The following is a 14,036-nucleotide window of genomic DNA, read 5'->3' as shown; positions in this document are numbered from 1 at the left end:
AAAGAGAATACAGACAAACAAAATAATAATAAAAAAAAGATATATATATATATATATATATAATACATAACTTGTATAAATACCTCTTATACAATTTTCTATTTATTTAGCCTTGTATTGTGGCAGGAGAAGACGTATTTAGCTGCTAGCCATGCCGTGCTTTTATCTTCCCCTAATAAAAAAGGAAGCTTTTTGTCCTCAGTGTAGGTAGTGAAGCCTGGTATATATTTTTCAAATTTTTGGAAATATTTGTTTCTTAAGTCTTCATATTTGGGACATGTACATAAGAAATGTAATTCTGTTTCGATATCCTGGTGGCAGTGAGTACAGACTCGTTCCTCTCTTGGTCTCCACACTTTTAAATGTCTACCTCTTTCAATTTCCAGCTCGGGGTCACTGACTCTGTATTTTGTTAAAATTCGTATTTCTTTTGGATTTTTTGTTTTGAGATATTCGGCCAATTGGATATCTCTGTTCAGGGATTGATAACAGAGGAGTTTGTGTTGTATTTTATTTTCATTTTGCCATTGTTCTGTATACTCGTCTTTTAATTTAGTTTCAAATCTTTTGATTGAAGACTGAGGATTGTGTCTGTGGCGACTCTGATGCTCAGTGTACCTGTCTCTCTCTCTGCCTGTCTGTCCACTACTGACTGTGGTTAGCTCCGTGTTCCTCTGAGCCAGCTGGTCCAGGGGGTGGACGTCTGAACCCCGCTGGTTGCTCAGGAGAGCTTTGTATGCAATGGAATTTTTATCAGCTTGATTTAAATGCTGCCAAAATTTAATTGACCTTTTTTGGATTTGGATTTTCAGAGGGAATATACCGAGTTCTGCTCTGCATGCATTATTTGGGGTGTTTGGGCGAACTTTTAGAATCAAGAATCTCTCTCTCTCTCTCTCTCTATCTCTCTCTCTCTCTCTCTCTCTCTCTCTCTCTCTCTCTCTCTCTCTCTCTCTCTCTGTCTCTCTCTCTCTCCTCTTCTTTCTTCTCCCCCTCTCTCTCTCTCTCTCTCTCTCTCTCTCTCTCTCTCTGGGCTCATGATGAGTCACGCTCTGCTCAAATTATACATGTTCTCTGTCATTCAGATGAGGGAACCCTCTGAAAGCTTCTGCTGCAGCGAGCGCACACTAGAATAGAGCTCTAAATGATGACGAACTCTAAATCCGCGAGCGCCTACAGCTGTCAAACCCAGTTCTGCATCAATAGCGAGGTTTCTCGGCCGTCATAAAGCTTCATAACTCACTGATGTAGCGTCTCCTGAACTGATACGAGGAGATTTGTCATGTCATGTTCTCATTAAGCAGTCTGACGCGAGTTCGTCGTTTACTGTTACCAAGCAGCGTCTCATTAATATTGAGTTCATCTGATGTGCTGACCTGTGGTATCATATTAGATATGCTGTTTTTAGACATTTTATCCTTTTAAATCAAGGGTATGACTGCAAGTAACTATTATTTTTCACTATTATTTTTGGTTTATAATACTGCATTATTTGGTGCGATTAATTAATTTTACAGTGGATTTGGAACAGCTAAGGGGGTTTAGGCCCTCCGCTCCACGTCGAGTCTCACAACGGCCCTCAGCTGTTCTACATCCACTGTAAAACACTGTAAAACACTGTAAAAAATAGGGGTGTCACGATTCTCCAAATCCTCGATTCGATTACATTTTCGATTCTAAGGTCACGATTCCATTCGATTCTCGATTTTTACATTTATTTATTTATTTATTTATTTTTATATTTTTTTTAAGCACAGGTTGCTTAGGCTAGACTAGGTCTGGGCGGTATGACCAAAATAATTTTTTCACGATATGACTCATTTTATTTCACAGTAACAATATATTTCTCAATATAGTTATGCTATTCTGGAGAAATTGACAGAAAGGGCTTTAGGCTATGTATAATAAATAAACCCAAATAGCCTACTTTAGAAATGAAAAGTACTTCACCTTGTTTGATTTTCTTTTTCTTTTATTTGGTAAATGATTTATTTGGTAAACTATTTTGATAGCTAAATATATTAAACAGAACACAACCATCAACTTTTAGATGAACTGCCCCCAACTGATTGATATTAAATACAACTCGTATGTGTGATTAAACTTTAAAGAAAGTATTGCTGAATAACTTTTCAATCTCATGTTATTGTTTCACTTTATCATTCAGTTTATAATATCTGATATTTTATATTGAACTATTCTATTCATAATAAATTAGTTACTTCCTTTTAATTGTATAGGATATTAGTAATACTAGTGGTTTAGATGTGTTCCTTCCCCGGTAAAGTTTTGCCATGCTCATACTGCGTTTTTAAGGGGCTTGTTTTGCTCTTTTTGTGATATCTGGCAACCCGTCACCTGGAGCTTAATCAATAAAAGTTCAGAAGTGACTAGAAGGAGAGCAGCAGTAATAAAAACCTTACAGCAGCTACTGTTAGCATTGACTAAGTAGTTTAAATTATACACACCTTGAAACTGTGTCATTATTTTACCATAGCCCAGTGAACCGCGCTCCCTCTCAGTGCGTGTGCACGCGCGCGTCTTTTGTATCAGTAAAATAAGATCGAGTTTGAGCGTCCTCAAGTTGTAATCACGTTTTGAATCAAATGAAGATTTTATCAGCTGGTTCAGTGGCCAATTGTTTGGATTTAGAAAATATAACGCGCGCTGTACATTTTGGCTCAGATACAGGATAATATTATACATTCGCTTTAACTAGCAGGCTGTTCATTACCATGGCAACCGCTTGCGCGTCCTTTCTGAACGTAACTGTACACATAGACAGATAGATACATTATATAAGGTTATTTCTATTCGTTAGAAGAATATTGATATATGAACTTCTTGTAAAGTAGCCTAAGCCCCGTTGCGAGCATGTACGTCCCTCTAAACTTTCTGGGTGCTGCACTGCGCTCTAGTTGACTTCTGTTCTGCAAGCCGACCGCACCGGACGTGACATGGGGGCGTGGCAGTATCGACGATTCAATTTTTTAATTCGATGATCGAGGTTGTGGTTTAATTTCGATCGATTTCGATACAAAATCGAAATCGTGACACCCTTAGTAAAAAACTGTAAAACACTGTAAAAAACTGTAAAACACGGCTTCAAGGGGCTTTAAGACAAATCATGTGTAAATTCATAAGTCGACAGCATTGCTGAGTATTTCCTCCTTAAAACTGCAGTGAACCAAAGACAGTCTCAAACACACGCTTTGAAATCGCTGGTGTTTCTGACGTCACAAACTACCTTGTAACATTGGCCACCCCAGGTGCCCCCCCTATAGATGTCTTGTGATTGGTTCATTTTACAGCCAATCAGTTTATAGACTCTACTGAAGTTCGCGATTCAAAGATGTGCAGCCGCGCCAGAGAAACAACGGTCGTCGCGGACTTGGACTTTTACTTTATCAATCAAGAGTGTGAAGTCAAGACACCAAACAGAGCTGCCAGTCACCACCGAAACAGAAGTTTTAGTTCCAGAAGTTCCAGCTGTTTTAAGTTGAGGTCTGCCTTCTTTCTTTTTCGACTGTTTTCCTCTCTTTCTCCTAGAGCTGCCAACTCTCACGCATTCACCGTGAGACACACGCAATTTATTACGAAATTCAAACAATAAATACCGTTTTGGCGCTTGTAAATGTGACGTGACAGATCCCTAGCGCACGTGAACCGATCATCTCTACTATGAATGAATGAACACTGAAAGATACAGTACAACTTACCGAAATGTATATTCCTCATACAAAATATCGATCAATCAGTGTTTTTCATCAGCGTGAAGAGGTCAATAACATAGCTGGAGAACAATTATGTCACATTTACCTCAGGAAAGCCATTTAATGAACATAAATTAGGCTATAGCACATAGTTGGCAAGAAAAAATAGCTATAGAGAGTATTTAGCTAAATATGTGTTCTATATTACATATTTGTTATATTTTTACTTGTATCATTAAATAAAGTTGTTATTATAATAAAAAAATGCATTATATTTAACCTTAAATAATAGCCTACTACCAGCTGACAGGGCTCTCTGTATGTTTACAGCATTAGGTGAGTAGTTTTTTTGTTGAGAAAAAATAATCTTGTGTAGCCTACCTAATATTTATCCAAATGAGTCAATATTAAATCAAATCACAATAATTGAATTGAAATAATAAAAAAGCGTAGCTTACTAGTAATTGAACCATGTAAACATTGTAACATGTTGTCACTAAACCTAATAAAATTCAGTTTAGTTACTAAAATGTTAGTGACAATCACAATACACTTATTGTGTAATAGGTGTATTGTTTACCCCCCCCCCCCCACTCCAAGCTAAACTCAAAAGTTGGCAGCTATTATTGTTTCTAAACTAAAGACTGTTCTTTAATATATTAGCAGAGCACAATGTAATGGTTCCATATTTTATTTTTAAACTGTGGTGTTTTCATTTGAACTGTTACAGTGCTAAAACTTTAACTCTGTGTTACTCAGCTTTTTTGTAAATTAATATGAAAGAAATGTTGAATGAAACACTATGATGTTTTGGCCAAACCATTTGAATTATTACAGTGGGGGGATTTATTTATTTATTTATTTATTTATTTATTTATTTATTATTTGAAAGAGATTGTGAATAAAACTACTGTATATTGTAATGGCCAAACTACTTATTAAAAGAAAATAATTGACATCGTTTCTGCTTCTGGGGTTTTAAAATTGCTCATTATTAAAATTGCTTTTATTTTATAAACTTGTTAGTTTTATGGAAACACTAAAAATAATAAACACTGGCTCTCAAATTTAACTTAATGGATATATACAGGGATGACAAAAAACTAAATTAATCAAAAATATGCTTTATTACTACATTTGTTTACAAGTAACTTTATTCAAGTAAAAAAAAAACATAATAATATCAATAGGATTTACGTAATATACTGTAGAATTTAGCTTTTTTTTTTTTGGTCACTGGCGGCCACCCCGTTTGGAGGCAGTGCCCCAGCATGGCCCCCCCACTGAAAATGCTCTAGACACGCCCCTGCCTTGTAACCAATCAGATCAACGTGAGATCGTCAACCAGTGGATCTCTGAGCTGAGTGAGTGAGTGGAGGCGGGGCTCATTTGCATATTCATAGAACCGCGCATACTAAATGAGGCAAGGGTGTCGAGTTACATTCAAGATTAAGGCGTAAAGACTTTTTTTTTTTCAATGAAAAAACGTTTAAATATGTCATCATTGTGGTGATCAAAGATGGGTTTTAAGGAATAAAATTATGGACTACAGGGGGACTAATAAATCGAGTGAGTCAGTGATTCAATGACTCATTCAATGGTCACTTAATGAATGAATCAGTTGTTTGACGAATCGGCTGTTTGACGAATCGGCTGTTTGACGAATCGGCTGTTTGACGAATCAGTTGTTTCATGAATCAGTTGTTTGACGAATCGGCTGTTTGACAAATCAGTTGTTTGACGAATCGGCTGTTTGACAGATCAGTTGTTTGACAAATCAGTTGTTTGACGAATCAGTTGTTTGACGAATCAGTTGTTTGACGAATCAGTTGTTTGACAAATCAGTTGTTTGACGAATCAGTTGTTTGACAAATCAGTTGTTTGACGAATCGGCTGTTTGACGAATCAGTTGTTTCATGAATCAGTTGTTTGACGAATCGGCTGTTTGACAAATCAGTTGTTTGACGAATCGGCTGTTTGACAGATCAGTTGTTTGACAAATCAGTTGTTTGACGAATCAGTTGTTTGACGAATCAGTTGTTTGACGAATCAGTTGTTTGACGAATCAGTTGTTTGACGAATCGGCTGTTTGACGAATCAGCTGTTTGACAAATCAGCTGTTTGACGAATCAGTTGTTTGACGAATCGGCTGTTTGACGAATCAGTTGTTTCATGAATCAGTTGTTTGACGAATCGGCTGTTTGACAAATCAGTTGTTTGACGAATCGGCTGTTTGACATCAGTTGTTTGACAAATCAGTTGTTTGACGAATCAGTTGTTTGACGAATCAGTTGTTTGACGAATCAGTTGTTTGACAAATCAGTTGTTTGAAGAATCAGTTGTTTGACAAATCAGTTGTTTAACGAATCGGCTGTTTGACGAATCAGCTGTTTGACGAATCAGTTGTTTCATGAATCAGTTGTTTGACGAATCGGCTGTTTGACAAATCAGTTGTTTGACGAATCGGCTGTTTGACAAATCAGTTGTTTGACGAATCAGTTGTTTGGCGAATCAGTTGTTTGACGAATCAGTTGTTTGACGAATCAGTTGTTTGACAAATCAGTTGTTTGACAAATCAGTTGTTTGACAAATCAGTTGTTTGACGAATCAGTTGTTTGACGAATCGGCTGTTTGACGAATCAGTTGTTTCATGAATCAGTTGTTTGACGAATCAGTTGTTTGACGAATCGGCTGTTTGACGAATCGGCTGTTTGACGAATCAGTTGTTTGACGAATCGGTTGTTTGAATGAATGATGGGAGTCTGAGTAGGCACTTCAGAATCTCACCGGAAGTAGTAGAGCATCCGTGGACTTTTCGTCAGTTTTTTTACAGTAGGGAAATATTCAAATTCGGACTAGGCATGTGACCCACTGCGGTTTTAGCTTTATATTTTCAGTATCATTTAATTTTTTTATTATATTTATTCCACCTCTGAGCTGAACTAAACTGTAGATGCAGCTTCTGAAATGATGGCCACATTGTAGCCTTAAAAAAATGTTTTTGCAAAATGAGCAGATATTGGTTAATGCGCACGCATGCGTGTTTAACACGCGGTCTGGACAGTTCATATGCATTTACATGCATAATGCAAATTCTCACGTGAAGTTTTAGCACGAGATTATAACAGAAAGATGTTAATTATGCGCTGAGGAAGAACACACCTGGCTTTTTTAATTAATTATTAATTCCTCTGCTGAAAGCTTGTTAATTAGTTTTAGGAATCTGAGACGCTTGCTGTCTGAGGGTTACTAGAGTTCAGTCTCGTTTACCGTGGTATTCGTGGTATTCCCTCGCCTGATCCGAAGGAAAGACTCCTCACACTCGCGCGGAATTTATAGAATCTTCCCTCACGCGTGTGCGGTGACTGCGTGATGCGAGCGAGTGTCACCGTGGCGACTGCGTGATGCGAGCGAGTGTCACCGTGGCGACTGCGTGATGCGAGCGAGTGTCACCGTGGCGACTGCGTGATGCGAGCGAGTGTCACCGTGGCGACTGCGTGATGCGAGCAAGTGTCACCATGGCGACTGCGTGATGCAAGTGAGCCTCTGTCACCATGGCGACTGCGTGATGCGAGGGAGCCTCTGTCACCGTGGCAACAGAAGCTCGGTGTCATCACTATCCATTCTTAAATCAAAGCTTAAAATATATTTTTTGAAGGCCAGACACTACAGGCAAAAACAGTGTTTTTTGAAATTTGAGATTTTTGACTTTTCATAAAGTGTTTTTTTCAGACTAGTGGACAGAAAACATCCTAATACACTTTTAGCTGCATCGTTTAGAGCACTTTATCCATTAGCATCTGCAGATTTCAGTGACAGTCTGTATCTTTAAAGGCCGTTTTCTCAACATGAGTTTTTCTCCTACATTGAGCCAGAAATCTCCACTTCAGTAACACTTACATACACCAAACTTTATTATTATTATTATTATTTATGTTGGTTTTCATTGAATTACTTAGTTTTGTGTTTGTTATTTGATAGATCATAATCTGTTCTGTTTATTTGAGTGTAATGATCTGTACAGTTCACTTTGGTCAACCCAGAGTTGTTTTTAAATGTGCTTTATAAATACATAATGAAGTGAAACGTGTTTCTCTCCTCCTCAGGGCGAAGTACCACAAGCTGAAGTACGGGACTGAACTCCATCAGGGCGACATGAAGCCTCCCAGCTACGACTCCGGTGAACCAGCTTTACATCCACCACTACACTGATGATTTACCCATGAGCCTCCAGTCTCAGGAGCGGTCCTGCAAAACATGCTGTTTCTTACTCAGTGTTAGTCTTGTTTACAGTCCAAATATATAAAAATACTTAAATCAAGATGAGTTTGTGCTTAAAAAAGCAACATTATCTGCCAATGGGGTCAGAAACAATAATCTTGTTTCTGTTTGGATTAAGATTATTTTTTCTTACCCGATTGTCAGAGAATTTTGATTTATTTCCCCAGAAAACAAGACATAATATCTTGTAATTTTACTCGTCTAGTAAATGCATCTTGATTTGAGTATGTTTAGATATTTGTGCTGGAAACAAGACACAAATACTAGGTAAGAACAGCATGTTTAGCAGTGTGTGTAATGTGGTCAGACTGGAAGTTTGAGTGACTCTTGTGCAGATTTACTGTGATTGACAGGCATCTGTCGTCCTGTGTGTGACCTTTGACCTTTAGATGACGGCACCGAGAACGAGGCTCTTCCTGAACCGGCCAATAGTCAGCTGAGCTGGAAACAGGGTCGACAGCTGCTCAGACAGTGAGTCACGTCACACAATGCATGCAGAAATATAGAAATATGCAAACACACCTTTCATGCAGTCGAAGATTTTTTAAATATTTATGCTGTAATTATGACCAGTGTTTACAGTTATTACTGTTAACTTTTCAGAATAGTTTTCACCAATTGTGGGAATTAATGTGCACATATGCATTCAGAAATATTAATATAGAAATATAGAAAGTCCCCAATATTCAAAGCCATGCCATATTTCTGCTGTAATTATGACCAGTGTCGTTATTACTGTTAACTAAAACTATTCAAAATAGCTTTCACCGGTTGAAATAAAGCAGAAATAAAAAATATAAAATTTTCTAAAACTGAAATGAAAATACATTAGCTAAATTGAAATAATAATAAAACAACAAAAACTACAAAAGTAGAAAAAAGAAATACAAATAAATAAAAATTGAATTAAATATTTAAAAAAACAAAAGCATATACAAATTTTAACACTTAAAAACTAAAATTAAAACTGAAAGTATAAAAATAAAAGCTAATTCAAATAATACTAAAATAGTGTATAAATAATATAAAATAACAAAGTTGATAAGACAAAACTGTTTGTTTTTCAATTTATTTATAAACAGAAATTGATGTATTAAATTAATTCATTCATTTTTTTTATTCCAGAAATTAATATATGACGAATGCACAGATAAATTCAAAAATATTGATGCAAGATTATGACCGGTGTTGCTGTTATTATCTAAAACTATTCAATATTTATGTTTGGATGATTAAATCAATATTCAATAAAATGGAAATAAATAAATAAAACATTGAAATTTTGCTTTGGCAACTAACTGAAATTAAAACTGAAATAAAAAAATACAAGTTAATTCAAATGATTAATAAATACTATATAAATAATACAAAAATATTATTGTGATTTAGTTTTTCCAAATTTTCTTATATATTTATATATAATTAAATGTAGAAGATATAATATAAAATATATTAAATTAAGTAATTTTTTTAATTCCAGAAGTTCCAAGAACCGTGTGTTCTTCAATAAATGCAAAAGTTATTGAGAGGGGACAAAAGAAGAATGATTTGCATCTTTTATATGGTTTACATCTTGATGTTATGTGTTTTTATGTGTATATATTGATATGAATTATTATGTATTAATGTAAACCCTTTTAAGCAGTGAATATGAGTATCTGGATGCGGTCCCACACTAACGCTCTGTTCTTCCACACCTCCGCACTCTTATCTATTTATAAATATGTATATATTAAATCTGCAGCTCGCGCTCACGGCTGGGGGAGCATCGACCGCGCTAGCTAACAAGCTAATGTTTAACTGGACCATTCAGAGAGAAAACACACTCGTCGTGTGTGTGTGTGTGTGTGTGTGTGTGTGTGTGTGTGTGTGTGTGTGTGTGTGTGTGTGTGTGTGTGTGTGTGTGTGTGTGTGTGTGTGTGTGTGTGTGTGTGTGTGTGTGTGTGTGTGTGCGCACACACACACACACATTCTTGTAAATCTATCTTTATGAGGACATTCATTGACACAATGCAATCTCTAGCCGCTTCCCCTAACCTTACCCATCACAACTAAGTGCCTAACCCGACCCCTGACCCTAACCTGACCCTTGACCTCATTATAACCTTATCCCTAAAACACAGTCTTGACCCTCAAACACTTTAAAGGCTCTCAGAGAGTGAGGACCGGCCAACATGTCCTCACTTTACTCTCTCTGTCCTCACTCCAATGCTCTAACACTCAAACTGGTCCTCACAAAGATAGTTGTACAAGTACACACGTGTGTGTGTGTGTGTGTGTGTGTATGTGTGTGTGTCAGTGACAGTAAGGCTGAATGAATGCTGGATTGTTTGTCTGGTTCAGTTTCCTGTGCCTGGAGAGAGACTGGTACAGCAGGAGACGCGCACACACACACACACACACACACACACACACACACACACACACACACACACACACTCTCTCTCTCGTGTTCTTCTTAAACTGCTGCTAAAGATTAATCCAGTCAAACGTTTCCCTCAAGACGCCAAACCACAGGAGCACTAGCATTAGCATTAGCGCAGGACTGTGACGGCAGGTATGTGATCGACACACACACACACACACACACACACACACACACACATATACACAGACTCTGTGTTTTGATCTGAACCGCGTGTGGAACGACGATAAACCGCGTCTGATCTGCTCAGGGATTTTTATCAAGTTATTTGCTCTTCCTGTTTATGGATAACATAGTTTTCATATTCGATAATTTCTAGTTTTTTATTCTTTTGATTTTAGGTTGAAATGTTCATGACAGGACTCATGTTTTTATGTCACCCGTGCAGCTGAGATCATGAGCGTCTGCTCCGATTATTAATGAATAATAATGAATGTGGTGTGTGTGTTCCTCAGGTTGTCTGGTCTGATCATGAATGTGTGTGTGTGTGTGTGTGTGTGTGTGTGTGTGTGTGTGTTCCTCAGGTGTCTGGTCTGATCATGTGTGTGTGTGTGTGTGTGTGTGTGTGTGTGTGTGTGTGTGTGTGTTCCTCAGGTGTCTGGTCTGATCATGTGTGTGTGTGTTCCTCAGGTGTCTGGTCTGATCGTGTGTGTGTGTGTGTGTGTGTGTGTGTGTGTGTGTGTGTGTGTGTGTGTGTGTGTGTGTGTGTGTGTGTGTTCCTCAGGTGTCTGGTCTGATCGTGTGTGTGTGTGTGTGTGTGTGTGTGTGTGTGTGTGTGTTCCTCAAGTGTCTGGTCTGATCATGTGTGTGTGTGTGTGTGTGTGTGTGTGTGTGTGTGTGTGTGTGTGTGTGTGTGTGTGTGTGTGTGTGTGTGTTCCTCAGGTGTCTGGTCTGATCATGTGTGTGTGTGTGTGTGTGTGTGTGTGTGTTCCTCAGGTGTCTGGTCTGATTATGTGTGTGTGTGTTCCTCAGGTGTCTGGTCTTCCTCAGGTGTCTGGTCTGATCATATGTGTGTGTGTGTGTGTGTGTGTGTGTGTGTGTGTGTGTGTGTGTGTGTGTGTGTGTGTTCCTCAGGTGTCTGGTCTGATCATGTGTGTGTGTGTGTGTGTGTGTGTGTGTGTGTGTGTGTGTGTGTTCCTCAGGTGTCTGGTCTGATTATGTGTGTGTGTGTGTTCCTCAGGTGTCTGGTCTGATCATGTGTGTGTGTGTGTGTGTGTGTGTGTTCCTCAGGTGTCTGGTCTGATCATGTGTGTGTGTGTTCCTCAGGTGTCTGGTCTTCCTCAGGTGTCTGGTCTGATCATGTGTGTGTGTGTTCCTCAGGTGTCTGGTCTTCCTCAGGTGTCTGGTCTGATCATGTGTGTGTGTGTTCCTCAGGTGTCTGGTCTTCCTCAGGTGTCTGGTCTGATCATGTGTGTGTGTGTTCCTCAGGTACCTGCAGGAGGTGGGCTACACCGACACGATCCTGGATGTGAAGTCACAGCGGGTCAAAGCTCTGCTGGGATTGGCCGGAGACAGTGGAGAGCGACCCGGAGACCAGCGGCCCGAGCCCATGGTGAACGGCACCGAGCCGAGCGAGCTGAGGGACCAGACCAGCACCATGATTGGGTCAGTGGGGTCACGGATCTGAGCACTGACCACACAACACATCAGCACATAATAATAGCTAATAGTCATTCACTCATTTATGTATCTATATTACTCACTGAAGGTACATCAGCCCATTAGCTCTATTAATTAATTAATTTTGATTTAAATCACTTAAGATAAAATCAGCCTATTTTAACCATATTTATTTTTTTACTTTATTTTTAAATCACTGAAGATCAATCTATATTAACTATTTATTTATGAATTGATTTATTTGTTTTTATTTAAATCCCTGAAGATAAATTGCCCCACCTCATTACTAGCTCATTGTAATATTGCCACAGGATGCTCATGATGTCTGGCATCATTTCTTTTCCAAACTCAATCCATAAACTATAATATTGATGATTTTTTACAATTATTACTATTGGCCACAATTTCTACTTCTGTTCTATATAGAAAAGTAGTAGAAATTGTGGCCAATAGTAATAATCTAGATATGATGAATATATATATCCAGGGTCAGAAACCCAAACTATATATAGTGTGAAACGCTGACGTGAAGAATTAGCTAGAGCAGGGTCCCCATCCCCCGGGCCACGGACTGGTACGTTTGGTACCGGGCCGCACAGAAAGAATAAATAACTTACCATATTTTCCGGAGTATAAGTCGCATCAGTCAAAAAATGTGTCATGAAGAAGAAAAAACATATATAGCCTAAGTCGCACTGGACTATAAGTCGCATTTATTTAGAAATTTATTTCACAAAAAAAAACAATGTTACGGACGGGACAGTTCTCCGTTACGGACGTGAGCGCTCTGAAAGTGGCACTAAAAGACTGCTTTAAAACTTTCACAGAGACCTCAAACAGAAAGCACAAAGCCTGTCTTTAAAGTGAATTTCATTTTGTATTAATTGTATCTTTATTTTAATCAATGTTTCATCAACCAATTGCCTGTTTTTAATAAATAAGAAGTAAATATATTAGAAAATAGATAATCACGACACGGAGGCGCCGGCACGTGAGAATCCTGCCTTGTTTTCACTCTCATTAATCTGGTGTGTGTGTGTGTGTGTGTGTGTGTGTGTGTTGGAACCGCAGTAAAGCCGAGATGTCGGACTCGGCCACGGTTCTGGAAGCCTTCAAGTTCATCGAGAAAGCAGCGGCAGAGTTCAGCGATGAAGACGAGGATGATGATAGTGAAGGACAAAACAAGACCATCGTGGACCTCGCCACCGTGAGTTACTGATGTTCACACACACTCAGAACACCACACTCGCAGAGAACATGCAGAAACTGACACACACACACACACACACACACACACACACACACTCACACACACACACACACACACCAGCTGCCGTCAGTCACACGTCTCTCTCTCTCTCTCTCTCTCTCTCTCTCTCTCTCTCTCTCTCTCTCTCTCTCTCTCTCTCTCTCTCTCTCTCTCTCTCTCTCTCTCTCTCTCTCTCTCTCTCTCTCTCTCTCTCTCTCTCTCTGGCATGGTGAAAGAAATCTTTACATTGCCAAAGCATTAATAACACACACTCAAATATTAATAATAACAATGAATACATTTCTTTTTTTTTACATGAAAATAAGCATAGCAATAAAAATGTTTAATCTTCTAATTTCAATTCAATTCAAATGTACTTTATTGGCATGACAACTGCCAAAGCATTTCCAATCATATGCATGCATAAAAAAAAATAGATTAATTAATTAATTACTTAATTATAAATAAATAAAATAATAATTTAAAAGGTAAGTAGAACAATTAATCAACATTTCAGAATTTTATGAACAATTAAGAATTCAGTGAGTGTTTGCGTGTGTGTGTGTGTGTGTGTGTGTGTCTGTGTGTGTGTGTGTATGAGTGAGTGTTTGCATGTGTTGTGTGAGTGTGTATGAGTGAGTGTGTATGAGTGAGTGTGTGAGTGCATCAGTATATATTCCTGCTGGTCGGATACAATCTCTTTTGTCACCCAATAAATGTTGCCGTTGTGTTTTATGGTTCAACATGC

At 38.3% G+C, this 14,036-nt stretch overlaps 1 protein-coding gene across 2 annotated transcripts in view; it reads left to right on the top strand.

Moving 5' to 3' along the window:
* The window catches only part of strn (striatin, calmodulin binding protein), a 60,582-nt gene that overhangs the window by 24,490 nt on the left and 22,056 nt on the right, over positions 1–14,036 (top strand). For both annotated transcript variants that reach the window (XM_081357342.1, XM_081357341.1), the window contains exons 3-6: positions 7,820–7,893; positions 8,384–8,465; positions 11,848–12,024; positions 13,111–13,246. In XM_081357342.1, coding sequence (XP_081213468.1) covers positions 7,820–7,893; positions 8,384–8,465; positions 11,848–12,024; positions 13,111–13,246 — 469 coding nt within the window. The remainder of the gene's footprint in view (positions 1–7,819; positions 7,894–8,383; positions 8,466–11,847; positions 12,025–13,110; positions 13,247–14,036) is intronic.

This window comes from Scardinius erythrophthalmus (genome assembly GCF_964197995.2).
Source record: "Scardinius erythrophthalmus genome assembly, chromosome: 25".
Classification (NCBI taxonomy): Eukaryota; Metazoa; Chordata; class Actinopteri; order Cypriniformes; family Leuciscidae; genus Scardinius; species Scardinius erythrophthalmus.
The sequence above is the reverse complement of the archived record's forward strand: the minus strand, read 5'-3'. Positions and strand labels throughout refer to the sequence as shown.